The 14,712-nt window shown below is 40.8% G+C and overlaps 1 protein-coding gene across 2 annotated transcripts in view; it reads left to right on the top strand.

Moving 5' to 3' along the window:
* CPA6 (carboxypeptidase A6) overlaps positions 1-14,712 on the top strand; it is a 266,718-nt gene that overhangs the window by 170,776 nt on the left and 81,230 nt on the right. For both annotated transcript variants that reach the window (XM_033843105.2, XM_033843104.2), the window contains exon 3: positions 6,342-6,466. In XM_033843105.2, coding sequence (XP_033698996.1) covers positions 6,342-6,466 — 125 coding nt within the window. The remainder of the gene's footprint in view (positions 1-6,341; positions 6,467-14,712) is intronic.

Genomic DNA, 14,712 nt, shown 5'->3' with positions numbered 1-14,712 from the left:
CACCAGCAGTGCAAGAGTGTTCCCTTTTCTCCACACCCTCTCCAGCATTTGTTTCTAGATTTTTTGCTGATGGCCATTCTGACTGGTGTGAGATGATATCTCATTGTAGTTTTGATTTGCATTTCTCTAATGATTAATGATGTTGAGCATCCTTTCATGTGTTTGTTGGCAGTCTGTTGTTTCTGACTTTAAAATGAATGCTTCTAACACTACTCTTGTATACAGATGCTTGCTGAAGATTTTTGGTAGATACTCTTTAATAGCCTAAGGAAGTACACTTTTTCAGTACTAATTTCTATGGATACTTTTTTTTTCTGAGTGTATTGATATGATCATACGACTTCTTTAATACATTACTATTAATATGATGAAATACACTAATAATGTTAAACTAATAATTGCATTCAGTAATGATGTTAATACCTTTTTCCTGTATTTAGTTTGCTAACATACATTGCTAGGGTTGGCACGTTCATAAGTAAGATTGGCTTATAATCGTTTTCCTCAGGTTATCACTTTCTCGCTGCTAATATTGGTCATTTGAACCTTCATTCTTTTGTTCTTAAGCAGATGTGCTAATAATTTTTCTATTTTGAATGTTTCAAAGACCAATTTTTGGTTTTCTTGATCCTCACCATTACTTTTTTTTCCATTTTATCAATTTATCCTCTTTTTATTATACCCTGTATTCTATAATTTTTTGTGTATTACTGTTTTTCTAACTTCTTGATTTAGACATATGACCCATCAATTTCTCATCTTTATTCTTCTGTAACAGGATCATTTAAGGTCATAAATTCCTCTCTTAGAAATGCTCTATTTAGTTTTGATTTGGTCCTAATTTTACTACAGTGTCTTCTTTAACCCACAAGTTATTTAAAGTCTATTTTTTAATTTCTAAATGTAGATATATTTTGTCATTGATTTCTAAATTTAATTACATTCTCTGACATTTGTTAAAACTTATTTTGTAGCCTGGTATTGAGTTAATTTTCAAAAAATTTCTAAGTGTGCTTGGGAAGCAAATCTGATCTTTTGGTTACTGAGATATAATGGAAGATTTATAATTTAAAATCCTGATGATATTGTCCATTTTTGCCATATGTATTTTGATACTGTTTTATTGGATACACTCAGATTGTAGTATTTATATCTTCCTGGTATATTGAGCATTTTATCAGTATAGATGGATGTGCATATGTACATACATATGTATATAGATACAGATAGACGTATTTTTATATTTGTACACTATATATAGTGATATACATATTACTATATTATCCCCAAAAGTGGTTTTGCCCTAAATGCTTTGCTATTAATATAGTTCTACCAGCTTTTCTTTCTTTAGTATTTGTATGGTATATATCTTTTTCCATTCTTTTGTTTTCGTTGTTTTTATTTTATGTCTCTTGTAACCAGTACTGAGGAGAATACTTTCTATTATTCAATATTCATGCTCTTTTTAAACTGGTGAATGTAATCGTTTTTAATTAACTATATTTACTGACGTATTTTCTTATTTCTTTTTTGAAACTGTTTTTTTCTGATGCCTTTTTCTGTGTTTTTGTAGACACGTTCCCTCCCTTGAAGCTCCTTTACCTTTCCCCTGTTAATAACGTAATTGTCTTAAATATTCCATCTGTATGCAGTGATAACCACATCAAAGTATCTCATCTTCAGAAATTCCAAGAGCCCTTCATTTCCTTTCTTTTTCAGGAAATTGCTCTAGCCGTTCTTTTAGATACTATGAAGATATTCAGTTGAATAATCCTGCCATGTGTTGACTATATTGGCTTTTACTTACAGCGGATACCTCACTCATGTGTTTTATAATTTTTTTTCACGAGCTCTTCTTCAACAAGGTTTCAGAATCTCAGTTTTATGAGATTTTATGCTAGAATCTCAGTTCCAGCTCCAAACTTTGGGCCCCAGATCTCAACCTTATTCCCTGTATGGTTGTGACAGATTCCCACAATTCTGAACCTGAATTACCATTATAACCCATGTGCACACAGCCCTAACTGGCATTCTCTTCTTTATTTTAGGCTACTGGGAATTTCCCTTATGTTTGGGGGGGAGCTCCACTCTACTTTTAAAGGAATGTTAATTATATTTTATTCAGTATTTTCTAGTTGTCTTGCAGCAGAAGAGCGTTGAAGTTTTCTAGTTCTCTCTATTGCTGGAAATGTTAAGTCCTGTGGCTCCTTGGTCGTTAGCGTAAACTGTCTAAAAGCTTTTAGATCTTTTCTTTATTCCTGGTATTCTGAAATTTTATGATGTAATTTGGCGTGGGTCTATTCATTGTGCTTTCAGTAACCCCTTTTAATCTGGAAATTCATGTTTTTCAGTTCTGAAAATTCTTGTATAAATGATCTGATAATGTTCTCCCTTCTACTCTGTCTTTATGACTCTCATTCATCAGATGTTGGACTTATGATTTAATTTCTTTTCTTACATTTTCTCTATTTGCCATCTTTTTACCATTTTGTGCTTCATCTTGGGAAATTTTCTCAACTTTGTTTTCTAATTATTCTATTGGATTATAAATTTCTGCTCTTTTTTATTCTCTAATTGTTCCTTTTTTAAAGCATTTTGCTACCAGGGCTACCAGGCCCTGCCTCAGGGGGACGCTGCCGGGTCACCAGGCTGCTAACCTGGGGAGCAGGTTAGCACCTCGCACTAATAGGCTAGAGGGAGGACCCCAAAATGGAGTTTGCCAGCAGCCGTGTCCTTGTGGTACCATGAGTTTCCCAAAATGGCTGCCATCAGTATCTATGTCCCCAGGGGGAGTCTCAGTCACACTGGCCTTCAAAGCCAGACAGTCTGGGGCTCATCTTCCTTTGCAGGAGCCCAGTGTGAGGCTCGGACCCCTTGTTCCTTGGGAAGAACCCCTGCAATCGTGATTTTCCTCCTGGCTGTGGGCCATCTACCCAGGGCTGCAGTCTTGACTATTACTGCATCTCCATCCCTCCTACCGTCTTGTTGTGGTTCCTTCTTTTTTTTTTTTTTTTGGCAGTATGCGGCCCTCTCACTGCTGTGGCCTCTCCCGTTGCGGAGCACAGGCTCCGGAGGCGCAGGCCCAGCGGCCATGGCTCACGGGCCTAGCCGCTCCGCAGCACGTGGGATCCTCCCGGACCGGGGCACGAACCCGTGTCCCCTGCATTGGCAGGTGGACTCTCAACCACTGCGCCAGCAGGGAAGCCCCGTGGTTCCTTCTTTATACCTTTAGTTGTGGCAAATCTTTCTGCTAGTCTTCAGGTCATTCTCGTCTGTAGCTGCTCAGTAAATAGTTGTAATTATGGTGCGCTCTTGGGAGGGGGTGAGCTCTAGGTCTTCCTACTCCACCATGTTGGCCACCCATATGCTTTTCAGATAACAGTAAGAGCAAAGTTAATAGCTTTCAAGCTGTCACTGTGTGCCAGACTCTCTGCTATGTGTTTTACTTCTAATATTCCAGTTAATCTTAAAAACAAAAAACCTGTGGGTAGGTTTTAAAATGATCTTCACAGTACAGATGAGGAATCTAAGGCTCAGAAATGTTAAAACCTCAAAGTCACGCAGTCAGTCCTGCAGAGCTAGCATTCCAGCCCAGAGCCGTTGGATTCCCAAGTCCGTGCTGTTGACCTTTACAATAAACTGCCTCCATCTCTTGAATAGATCTGGCTGTGACTCAGTCATATAAGGAAAGGAATGCATGGGAACAACCACCAGCTTCCAAGGCTCTGCAGAGGAGCATCCTTTCCTTGGAAGATCAGATGGCTGTTTGCAGTGAAGACCTGAGACGGTTGGCAAACAGCCTTAGGCCATCCTGACCAGGCCGGTGATACTTTGTCATCATAATCCAGGGTCACCCAATCCAGGGTCAGTTCAGAATCACTTCATCCAGATGGGATCAGGCTCTGCATAAATGATTGATGGTAACCTGCCCATGGTGGGCTGATTAGAACTTTGAAATACCTGCATATATAATTCTTAGGGCAAGAAACCCCTAACAGGACAGACCAGGATGTGAGACCCACCAAACCAGACTGTCTCAAACACTAAGTCAGGAAGTTGGAAGGTGCTTCGTATTCTGAGATAGTCTCAGGAAATCCTGGAGACACTTACCCAGCCAGCGATTATGGGCACTGGAGTTAGGCATATCCTGTGTCACCGTTTGGTAGCTGTGCATCCTTGGGAAAGTGACTTGACTTCTATGAACCTGAGTCTAGAAACGTCTATAAAGTGTGTGGTACTTTACAAATCTCACGTGAGTATTACTGTCCCCTATATCTTGATACAGGCATCTGCCTGCCACCCAGACTGAAATAGCCATGTTACTTATCCAAGCACCCCTTCCCTAAAATATTACTGGAGAACACATTTTAATTTACTTTTCTAATATCAAAACAAAATACAGTTCCTGATTTTTGCAAATTCTTTTTTGTTGGTTCCTTTTAGACCAACTGTTTTCTGATGACGTTTCCTAGGAAGCCTTCTCCAGGTCAGGCCATAGGGTCTGTTTCTTCCATGGACTTTTCCTATGGGGAAGTTACTCTCTTCTGTGGGATGAGGATTCTTATTTTAGCATATGCCCCAGAAAACAACACTTACAGACTCATCACCAGAGTGGTTGTTCAGATATTTCAGGTTCCTGTGGCTCTCCACCCTGTAAATAGAGCACTGCTTCCTCATCTCCACAGGTACTAGGTGATACACCTTAAGATCAAAATCTGTCTCTGTAATGGGTTTAGAGGCAAAGATGATTAAAGGATTAGAAAATCTAACGTGTAGAGAAAAGCTCTTTATCTCACAAGGGCAAGAAATCAGCCATTCCTCACTGAAGAATGGAACAAGAAAAAATGAAAAGTGTGCTGCGGTGTAACGGATTAAGAAAATGTCTGACAATCTTGTTAAATGTGGATGAGAGTTAAATTAGGATAGTGTCAACTCTCCTCTTTGGGAAACATGAAAGATATGACTTAGATGCATCAAATGGGGACAGTTGGGTCCAGTCCTAGATGTATCCTTGCCCAAGGGCCGACAGATGGATCAAATGACCTCTCAGCATCCCTCCCAGCCCCACACTTCCGTTGTGCTATGCTTGTTGGATTAGCATGTTAGTTGAGTCAGAGCTGCCCTTGCAAGTTAGCTTCTTGAAAGAAAAACAGGTAAATTCATTGTCCCCAAAATAAAGGCCTCTCTACCCTGTTGCAGATGAAATTATACCACCAGGGGTGTACTTCCTTCAGTCCCGAAATCTTTTCAGTCTTCTAGAGTTCTCTAACAGAATGTGGACACTGACACCTAAGTAAAGATGAAGTAACTAAACTTTATCAGATAAGGTCTTAGCAGAGATCAAGATCCTGAAGACCAAGACAAGACACGCAGGAAGAGGGAGTCCCAAATAGGAGACATAGGCGTGACTGCAAAGGCAAACTGTGCCGTATTGAACATGTAGCTCTTGGCTCGTGCAGAAGATGGGGCTGTCCTCCATCCCCACCGAATTCAGTCATTCTTTCAATGCCAGGCGTGGAACACTAGACAAGCACTGGGGACACTGCTGTAAGCCAAACATGCTTCCAGCATTCCTACAGAACACTGAACACGTGATGAACGTGTAGTCAGTTACCCTGTGGGGTCTACACTCATGCAGCAAATAACGACCGAGTTGCTAATATGCACAAGGCATCGTTTCAGGCACTTGGCATGGGGTGGTAACCAAGTGGACAAATCCCCTGCCCTCGTGGAGCTTACGTTCTGGTAAGAGGCAGTTACGTGATGAAAGAAGCACGAGGTGCTCTAAGAACCATGACAAGGAGCCCTACCCTAGCTGACAAGTCCCCCCCGAGAAAGGCATGTTTCTACTGACATGTGAAGGCTGAGGAGGAACTGGTGAACAGGCAAAAAGTCGTGGGGGGAGGTGGCATCAGGAGAATGCTCCATTTAAAGTTACCAAACGTTGTCAAGCCACCACGATTTGCTTGTATAGTAGGATGAAGGGTCACTTATACCTTTCTCTTTCTTACTAGTATTCAAATATTTGTGCAATAAATAATTTTAAGCAATATCAAAGTCATACTTAAAACTTTTTTACCTCATTTTTATCTTGTGACTTTCATGGATTGGTCTTTAAACTAGTACTTGTAAACGATCACGTTCTATATAGCTGTCATATAATTTGGACACTAAGTTCAAAATCAACTAGGAGTTTTACCCTGGTGATGTAAGCATTGAGTCTAATTCTAAAATGTGTTTGGTATTGCTGTATGCAAACAAGACAACATGTTTGACATTGTGACATGGATCTTTCCCCACCTACACTGAATATGAATTATAGGTTGGTTCCTGCACTACAGGTGGACCTGTGGCAGCCCAGCAGTATCTCCCAGGTATCAGAGGGAACAGTTACTGATGTCCATATTCCCCACAATGGTTCCCGAGCCCTGTTAGCCTTCCTACAGGAAACCAACATCCACTACAAGTAAGCATGCTTTTTCCTTGCTTAATTCATTTGTACTCAGTTGAACTGAATGATAACTGTATTCAGGTTATGCATTAAGTGCCAACAACTGTTTCAGGTTCTATTTTTCACACTGGGGAAACCAACATGAATATAACACAGTTATATTTGCCTTTCATGAGCTTCTTATTAGTGTAATGGGGGAGTGGGAAGCAGCCACACTTCCCTGTCATTTCACCATTACCTGTAAGTAATCAGTGTAAACATGGAAGCATTTTACTGTGTGAGGAAAGGAGAGTAGCTTATCCATGGCTACAAGGTGGATAGGGAGACAGGGACAGAAAAAAGCCAGACTCTGCAGGAGCTGTGTCAGTTAGACCAAGGATGAGACTCAGGACCTTGAAGGCAGAGGTACAATGCCAGCAAAGGCAAGAAGCAGCATCGTATGTGTGCAGGGAACTGGTATAAGTTGGGGAGCAGAAAGAAAAGATGCTGGAGAACTGGGGGGGAGGCCAGGTGGTGGGCAGCCTGCTGTTCAGAGTTAGGAGCTCGGACCTCATCTTGTGGGTGATGCTGCACAACTGGAGGATGTCAGCAAGGGAACCACATGTAAGTGGGTGGAGGGAGTGGTACGAGGCCACAGTAGTGATCCAGATGAGAGAGAACGAGGCCCCTGAGTCAGGACCAGAGTCCTAGAATCAAGAGAGAACTCCAAAAGATGTTTCAGAAGCAAACCCACCTGGACTCTGCACTTGTTTGGATGTAGGTGGAAGAGGAGGAATCAAGGATGACTCCAAGTCTTCTGTCTGTGGTGACTGAGTAGACGGGTTTGGATATTTTGAGGGGTTTGTTTTTTGTTTTTCTAAGGAATAGTTAAGCAGTAAGAATGGAACAAGTGGGAAATAGTCGCAGGAGTCAAAGAAGAAACAAAAACCTTTTGAGAGGAAGGATGTCAGTGGCACCAAGTGCTGCAGTGATATCCTGCCAGAAAACGATCAATCAGTTCCCTTTGGATGTGATGATGGAAATGGCACTGGTAACTCTAATGTAGCATTAGATTGTTAGGAGCAGAAGACAGAAAAGTGAACAGGAGGTGAGAACATGGAACAGGAGAGCAGACTATTCTACTACTCTTAGAAGTTACAATAAGGAGAGAGGCAGAGATTGAGGAGCGACTACAGGAAGATGCTACATCAGCGGATGCTTGAGACTCGGCATGTTAGGGTAAGGAGGCAATTTTGGCCTGTAAGCTGAAGGGAAGGACCAGCAAGGAAGGAGACATTGATGATGCAGGAAAGAATGCACAGGTGAGGGAGGGGGTTTGAACACTAGTGAAAGATAGCTTATCCTATAAGACCAAAGAGGTAAGTGTGGATCTAGTTAAGATTGTGGAGAAGAGAGTCAACAAGTTTAAAGAGATCATAACTGACAGCCAAATTATCTGGATGAAGTGAGAAGCAAAATGTATCTACTCAGAGTAAAGAAATAGGGGTTAAAGAGTGTTGTGAGAGAAAAATCGGGGTAAGAACCAATAACAGTGGTTGTTGCGGAGACGAGAGATTGCAGTACTGATACAGAGTTGAGGTTTTGTTGGTTAGGACCACAAAAAGATCAGGGTGGAGGGAAGTTGAGGTTCCTAGTGAGAGACTAGCTCAAGTAGTCATCCATGGGGTCTAGTCTGGATAGGAAGGGAGGAGAGTCTAGGAAGAATGATGGGACAAGACGGAAGAATCAAGGGTATTAAGATCTTTATATTTAAAACAGGTGTGAGGGCAACAAACTGGAAGGAAAGAAGTTTTGATAAAGTGTAGGCTATTGGATGTTAATAGTTCTGGGGAAGAACATTTATGGCTGGTGACAAGATTATAGGGGTAGCAATGAAGGAGATGGCTGAGGTGGGTGGAGGTCATTGAGGCTGATGCGGTCAAGAAAGAGTAGGCTAGCAATTATACTCCAATAAAGATGTTATAAATAGGAAAGGAAAAGGAAAGGAAAGGATGGGATGAGTGGGCTTAATCACCAGCAAACCATCCCAGCAGTCTTGAATCTCCTTGGCTTATGGCTAGATTAGAGGTGGGGGGAGAGAACGTACTCCTGGGACAGGAAATACCAGCTTGGAGGTAAGCAACCAGGAATGGCCTGATGCTGAAGGGAGGATGAGCTTTTCCTGGAAGTTAGAAGATTAATGGGGAAGCACCAATGGGAGCCCAGGAGGATGCTGACCTCCCTCCCTTCTGGCCCCGTGGTCAGAGAAGTGGGAGAAGAGACAGCCACGGAAGAATCTGTGTCCTTGAGAAACTCTGGTTTCTACTGGGGCAAGAATATGAGAAGAGAGAGTTCTCTGAAGAGACTGGAGGATGTAGGAATTTTATTTACACTCAAAGAGGGATTCCAACAGGCACAAGGCAAAAGGATGTGGTGAAGAGATGGAGAGTCAGTGTAGGATCTGGGGGGGAGAAACACAGGCTAGTGAATTAGTGAGAAGGGAATGAGTGAGTTACCTTTTGTCTGGAACCCTAGGATTTCAGGGCTGAGAGGCATGATTGGAAATGACTAACCTTAACTACTCCAACTTTTCAGCAAGTGGTTGTACTGCCAAAACTGGCAGAAAGATCCCTGATGGTGTCTGGCGAGGCCTGGGAAGGGTTCATGGCTCTGAGTCAATGGTGAGAACCCTAGTCTCAGTGGAAGGCTGGGCCAAGGGGTGCACAGGGGCTGTGACACCCCTCCCTGGTCCACACAAATACCTACCTGCCAGAGACGTATTTACAGGCTTATTAAAATACTTATAGGCTTTTTGCAGAAAGGTATTTTATCTGTGTTTCTAGAACAGGGTAGAGTCAAAGCTGTGCATAAAACTCTTGTTCATACTGAACACATTTTAGTCATTGCTGTAGCTTTGAAAGCATGCTTTGATTCTCTGAATGCCTTTCAGGGAAGTGCTTATATATCTATAGGTCCTCAGTAAAAACTCACATGCTTCATTAATTATTATTTGGAAGAAAAGAATATACCAGTTATTAATTATTATTTGGAAGAAAAGAATATACCAGTTATTTTAACAAGTGTCTATTTCCTGCCATTCAATATAGGTCATGTGGAACTGATACAGAATCAAATATCACCCTTTATTCCACAGAGAATAGAGTCTAACAAACAAGTGTTTTAAACCAGTTGTCTCCTCATGGAGAGCACTCATTTAGAATCATTCATTTTGTTGTTCCCAAGATAATAACAGAGAACAGTTAAGTTCCACGGGGCTGGTAGGTAGAGATCGTTTTAATTGACTTTTATTATTGTAGCCAGGGGTATTTTCAAAGATGATCATTTACTCTGTACAGCTGTACATAACATATAGTTATAGTCATCTTTATGTGACCGCATGTGTCTGGCCCCAGGTGATTCAGCCCCCTTATCGATATGACATGACTCCTTTTGCCATAAAAATATTTTGAAAATATTGAGAATTTGAGAATTTGAAAATTCTCAAGAATTTGAAAATATTTCAAAACATTTTGAAAATTAAATACCTTTAAAATTTCAAATTTTGACCACCCCCCTTCTCCTCCCTGGAAGGTTTGGGGAGGTGGTTTTGTACTAAGTGATGACATCACTTGGAAAGTTCTTAATAGGTCTAGGAGTCGCTATTTTAGGAGTACATACAATTGGGGTAGAAATAATAATCAGCCATAAGGAACTAAGAAACTACAAAAAAGCCATTTTGCGGCTTCCCTGGTGGCGCAGTGGTTGGGAATCCGCCTGCCAATGCAGGGAACGCGGGTTCATGCCCCGGTCCGGGAATACCACATGCCGCAGAGCGGCTGGGCCCGTGAGCCATGGCCGCTGAGCCTGCACGTCCGGAGCCTGTGCTCCACAACGGGAGAGGCCACAACAGTGAGAGGCCCGCGTACCCCCAAAAAAAATAAAAGCCATTTTAGGTTCCATTTCATGGACTTTTCATCAACTTGCTGGTTTCCAGTTGCCTACTTGACAAGGACCAAGTAGGCAGACCTGGTGTGACAGCCCAGCAGTCAGGAAGCTGTTGCTGTGCTACTGCTGCCACCACTGTCGTTACCATAATTGCCTCTCATGCCAGGAAGCTGGTGACTGGACCCTGGAGTTCTGAGTCCAGCCACCTGACTGCCTCTAAACCGTCACACCTCTGCGACCTTGACACGCCACAGCCACAGCAGCAGGAGATGGCCTCTGCCTCGTTCTTAACTTCCTGTCTTGTCAGAGTTCACAGACTTGTCCCCAGAACCACAGGTGTAAGAGAGTCGAGGAAAAGTACTTTTCAGCTTCCCAGCCCTTTCAGCACAGGAAGTCCAAAGAGGGCATAGGCATAAATGCTGAGAGGCAGTTGACCACATCGAGCAGACACACTCAAGAGAGGAGAGAGGAAGCAAGGACCAGCTGTATTCTAATACTCTCTTCCACTTTTATCTAGTATAGAACCTAAGAGGACTGAGAGCCATCAGTTGCCAGATTAGTTAGCCTAAATTTGAGCCTGACAATATATTAAAATCACCTGGTGAGCTTTTTAGAAAGGCCCGATACCTATGCACAGGAGATTCTCGTCTAAGTAAGGCTCAGTGTGGCATATTTTTTAAAGCTCATGGGTGACTTTAAAGCAGGCCATCTTGAGAATCACTGGCCTAAATGAATGGATGAATACTGGGGATCCAAAGGCCAGCTCTGTTTAGGGCACTTGGAAACTTTAAAACTGAGAAGCTTAAGAGTTGATTCATCAAAGAAACTAATACCCAACTAGAGTGATTCCACAACCTCAAACTGAAAAACCTCATCATTTACTTTGGTTAAAACACTAGCAAACTTGACTAGAAAACATTAAGGTAAATATTTTGTAGGAGCAATTATCCATGAGAATTATTTTGACAGTTCATTTCGTTATGTGATTAGTAATATGTTTATCATTATCAGTTGACAAATGACTTAAGGATCTAATCAATTAAGGAGCATAATTTTTCATACTGAAACTCCTGAAAAAATATTAGCTTTCTAAGGGGTACAGTGATGGTTCTACCAAGAGTTGCCAAACAAGCAGATGTATCAGCATCAGAACTTTCTGGTGATGAATATGAGGAATTGGTCTTCCCTTGAGGAGAAACAAGTTATCTGTGCTTGTTTATACTGGGGTGGCCAAAAAGTTCGTTCACATTTTCCTGATGTTGCAGGAAAACCCGAATGAACTTTTTGGCCAACCCAGTATTTAGAAAGTCTGTCCATTTTGGAAATAATGCAAAAGTAATACACTAGAGCTCAATTTTGTAAACGTGCTATAAAGGTTTTTATAATTTTGAAAACTTTTTTGTATGTGTTCATGTATCTTTTTAAACTGGAAATTCAGAAGGAGATTCTTCTGTAGGTTGCTGGCTTTGGCAAATCTATTTTTTTTTTCCCCTTACTTTCTTGAAATAGAGAAAAGTAGCCAGGAGAAATGGATAGATGGTACTGGCAAGGAAAAGACAGCTGGAAATTGCCTACTGTTACTGGAATTTGTTGACAGTTTATAACCAACCAACTCAGCCGTAATCAAACTCGCATTTTTCTTGACCACCCCAGATTCGCTCACAAGAAGATTGTACATTGACGAAGAAGTTCATTTGGTTCTTTACCCCCACACTGGCAATACTGTAAAGTTCTTTAATCCATACAAACCTACTTTCATCTGTAACTCCTTTCTTTGGGGGAAGAAAGAAAGAACTAATACAGATCGTATTCAGACTGACAATCTAAACTCCACTCATATTTTGAGCCATGGCAAGCAGCTACCAAGTGAACTTACCAACGTGGTGCAACACCTTACCTTGATTTTTAATATGTTTCTAGTTCTAATTGAAACAAAAAGAACAGTAAGCTGATGATAAATTCCAGATTAAGTGCTTTGTCTACCGTGGGTCCTCGGTAAATAACAAATGAGTAAATCAAAAGGAATTTCCTACACCCAGCATGACCTTAAGTAAATTTACTTCCTTTGAGGACCAAAAAGTATTTATTCAAGTAATTCAAGATAATTTTTTTTACTAAGTGACTTACACAGGTCAACTTTGAAACTTTTTTAAAAATGCCATTACACGTTCTTTTAATGGCACTGAAACCACCAAGCCACAGGTTCTTTGGAAAGATAAAATATGAAAGCGAAGTTTTTTAGCTGCCTGCCAGGCCCAGGAAAAATCACTGAGAGGCTCTTTAACATCTTTACGTAAAGGAGTGAGCACCTTGTTACTTCATGGCTCTAGTTAGAGGAGACTGGTGAGTACCGGGGTGACAAGTCTATATCTAGCTCAGGGATCTCATCAAGAACACCAGTCCACCAGTCCCTCCCATCAGGAAACTTACACAAGCCTCTTAGATAGCCTCACCTACCAGAGGGCAGACAGCAGAAGCAAGAAAACTACAATCCTGCAGCCTGTGGAACAAAAACCACATTCACAGAACGATAGACAAGATGAAAAGGCAGAGGGCTATGTACCATATGAAGGAACAAGATAAAACCCCAGAACAACAACTAAATGAAGTGGAGATAGGCAACCTTCCAGAAAAAAAATTCACAATAATGATAGTGAAGATGATCCAGGACCTCGGAAAAACAATGGAGGCAAAGATCAAGAAGATGCAAGAAATGTTTAACAAAGACCTAGAAGAATTAAAGAACACACAAACAGAGATGAACAATACAATAACTGAAATGAAAACTACACTAGAAGGAATCAATAGCAGAATAACTGAGGCAGAAGAACGGATAAGTGACCTGGAAGACAGAATGGTGCAATTCACTGCTGCAGAACAGAATAGAGAATGAAAAGAAATGAAGACAGCCTAAGAGGCCTCTGGGACAACATTAAACGCAACAACATTCACATTATTCACAACATTCAAATTCACATTAGGGGTCCCAGAAGGAGAAGAGAGAGAGAAAGGACCAGAGAAAATATTTGAAGAGATTATAGTCAAAAACTTCCCTATTATGGGAAAGGAAATAGCCACCCAAGTCCAGGAAGCACAGCAACTCCCATACAGGATAAACGCAAGGAGAAACATGCCAAGACACATAGTAATCAAATTGGCAAAAATTAAAGACAAAGAAAAATTACTGAAAGCAGCAAGGGGAAAATGACAAATAACATACAAGGGAACTCCCATAAGGTTAACAGCTGATTTTTCAGCAGAAACTCTAAAAGCCAGAAGGGAGTGGCATGATATACTTAAAGTGATGAAAGGGAAGAACCTACAACCAAGATTACTCTACCCAGCAAGGATCTCATTCAGATTCAAAGGAGAAATCAAAAGCTTTACAGACAAGCAAAAGCTAAGAGAATTCAGCACCACCTAACCAGCTCTACAACAAATGCTAAAGGAACTTCTCTAAGTGGGAAACACAAGAGAAGAAAAGGACCTAAAAAGACAAACCCAAAACAATTAAGAAAATGGTCATAGGAACATACATATTGATAATTACCTTAAACGTGAATGGATTAAACGCTCCAACGAAAAGACAAAGTCTTGCTGAATGGATACAAAAACAAGACCCATATATATGCTGTCTACAAGAGACCCACTTCAGACCTAGAGACACATACAGACTGAAAGTGAGGGGATGGGAAAAGATATTCCATGCAAATGGAAATCAAAAGAAAAAAAAAAGAAAGCTGGAGTAGCTATACTCATATCAGATAAAATAGACTTTAAAATAAAGAATGTTACAAGAGACAAGGAAGGACACTACATAATGATTGAAGGATCAATTCAAGAAGAAGATATAACAATTATAAATATATATGCACCCAACATAGGAGCACCTCAATACGTAAGGAACTGCTGACAGCTATAAAAGAGGAAATGGACAGTAATACAATAATAGTGGGGGACTTTAACACCTCACACCAATGGACAGATCATCCAAAATGAAAATAAATAAGGAAACAGAAGCTTTAAATGACACAATAGACCAGATAGATTTAATTGATATTTATAGGACATTCCATCCAAAAACAGCAGATTACACTTTCTTCTCAAGTGCGCATGGAACATTCTCCAGGATAGATCACATCTTGGCTCACAAATCAAGTCTCAGTAAATTTAAGAAAATTGAAATCATATCAAGCATCTTTTCTGACCACAACACTATGAGATTAGAAATGAATTACAGGAAAAAAAAACATAAAAAACACAAACACATGGAGGTTAAACAGTACGATACTAAATAACCAAGAGATCACTGAAGAAATCAAAGAGGAAGTAAAAAA

The sequence above is a fragment of the Tursiops truncatus genome, chromosome 17 (assembly GCF_011762595.2).
Source record: "Tursiops truncatus isolate mTurTru1 chromosome 17, mTurTru1.mat.Y, whole genome shotgun sequence".
Taxonomy (NCBI): domain Eukaryota; kingdom Metazoa; phylum Chordata; class Mammalia; order Artiodactyla; family Delphinidae; genus Tursiops; species Tursiops truncatus.
Note: the sequence above shows the minus strand (reverse complement) of the source record. Positions and strands in the feature narration are given on the sequence as shown.